Source organism: Octopus bimaculoides, chromosome 8 (assembly GCF_001194135.2).
Source record: "Octopus bimaculoides isolate UCB-OBI-ISO-001 chromosome 8, ASM119413v2, whole genome shotgun sequence".
Taxonomy (NCBI): Eukaryota; Metazoa; Mollusca; class Cephalopoda; order Octopoda; family Octopodidae; genus Octopus; species Octopus bimaculoides.
In genome coordinates, this window is record NC_068988.1 from 91162136 (window position 1) to 91164051 (window position 1916).

Here is a 1916-nt window from a genome sequence, read left to right on the forward strand (position 1 = left end):
AGAACATTAATATATAAAAATTCTTCCAGACGGTCAACCCTTTAATAATTGCTTGTTTTTAGTACTTTTAGGAATTGTTACATACCTAATTAATAAGTAGCTTTCTCCATTATAGTATAGATATCGTTGCAAATTTTGGAACAAGGCCAGCAATTTCGAGGGAAAAGGGTGAGTTGATTACATGGACTCCATCCTCCATTGTTCAACACCTACATATTTTATCGACCCCCGAAAGCATGAAAAGTAAAGTAGATCTTAACGGCATTTGAACTCAGAACTTAAAGACAGGATAAATGCCGTGAAGTATTTTATCAGGCCTTCTAACGACTCTGCGAGTTTATTGCCTTCGTATTGTTAGTAATTTATCCTTCTAGCATTTAAACCAGCCATATCTAGCCAAAATAGTGTACCTGTTGCATGTTCAAACCGGCCAGAAATCAAATTCTCAAGGCTACGAGATAATACATAAATTCAAAGCAATAAGAAGAAAGAGGCATTACATTTGACAGAGTAATTTGAATGCTTTAGGATTAAATATAGAATATTTATTATAGCTTTGGATACAGAAACTTTTGATAACGATACCAAGTTCATTCACTTTCAAAAAGTGTTGTAATTGCTCTTAGAAACCTTTAATGAATCACAGAAGAAACGTGATTAAAACTTAAAAAAAGAAAGTGAGATTTTGTCAACGTTTGCTTGTTTAGACAACCGAAAGTAACAGCGACGACGACAACAACCACAGCAACAACGAAGTGATTATGAAATCAATGAAATTTTAATCTGAATAAGCAAGCTCAGCCAAATGTAGCATTCCCGGTCATATTCCCTGTCAACACTGTCATACTTGCATTTTTATCTCCTGTATGCACAGAACTAGTTTGGAACACTATTACTCCATAGGACAAGAGTGTCCCAGATATCTGGAAAAAGAAGAGAACAAAATAAGAGAGGCAGAACAAGTTCAGATTAGCAGTCAAAAGTCATTTCATATTCTATTTAATAGCAAAATAAATATTCTGGGGTCATTGTACAGTATTTGTTGATAATTCTACAGTATGTACAGGTCAGCGTAGATGATATGATAGTCACTCTAGATTAGAGTTCGTATTGTACAGTAACTGGTGATCAGTAGAGTATTTGGTAGTCAGTGTTAATTATTTAGTGGTGAGTTTAGGTACTAATTGGTTAAATCAAATTATTTGGTCGTCGGCTTAGATTATTTGCAAAATAATTTAGTCAGAGTATGACATTAAAAATATGAGAAAATTAGTCAACATTAATTAGCATGCAAGGAATTAAATAACATGCATAGAATTTTTAAACAATTATTTATTAAGAATTAAATTAACAAATTTTTCTAAGTATTGATTTATCAACTATTGAGCTTTGTAACTATTGACTGCCTAAACCAGAGCTCCTCAACTATTGAACGCTTTTGGTTTCTATTTTACTCAGGTGGACCCGCTCATAGCCTTTCGATGTTTAAAAACGTCCCTTTATATTTTTATAATTAAATATTGTTAGGAACTGTATAAATAAATTGTTAAAACATTTTATGCTTAGTAGAAGTATAACCAAATTATTGTGCGTTCATTTTGTCTTCAAAATCTTATATGGACCCCTAAGAGCCATACGGATTCCGAAGGGTTATATGGACCACGTTTGAGAACCACTGGTCCAAACTATTCATTTCTTCTGTATTGGATTGTCTTAATATTGATTTGTCTAACAACTATATACGGAAAAATCATCATTATTAATGGTTAGGACTTCTCACTTGCGAATAGTATATTAAAGTCTAAAGCAGAGGTTCCCAACTACCGGACTCGAACCAGGCGGGTTTTGACTGCTATTTCTAAATTTTCAGTATGTTGGAGAAGCAACTCAATGCTAATCCCTGTATATTTATGATT

The 1916-nt window shown here is 33.1% G+C and overlaps 1 protein-coding gene across 4 annotated transcripts in view; it reads right to left on the reverse strand.

Annotated features, from left to right (window-relative positions):
- Positions 1–530: 530 nt before the first annotated feature.
- Positions 531–1916, reverse strand: part of LOC106874590 (uncharacterized) — a 41963-nt gene continuing 40577 nt past the window's right edge. For all 4 annotated transcript variants that reach the window (XM_014922378.2, XM_052970257.1, XM_052970256.1 and 1 more), the window contains exon 4: positions 531–923. In XM_014922378.2, the coding sequence (XP_014777864.1) occupies positions 798–923 (126 nt within the window). In that variant the 3' untranslated portion in view covers positions 531–797. The remainder of the gene's footprint in view (positions 924–1916) is intronic.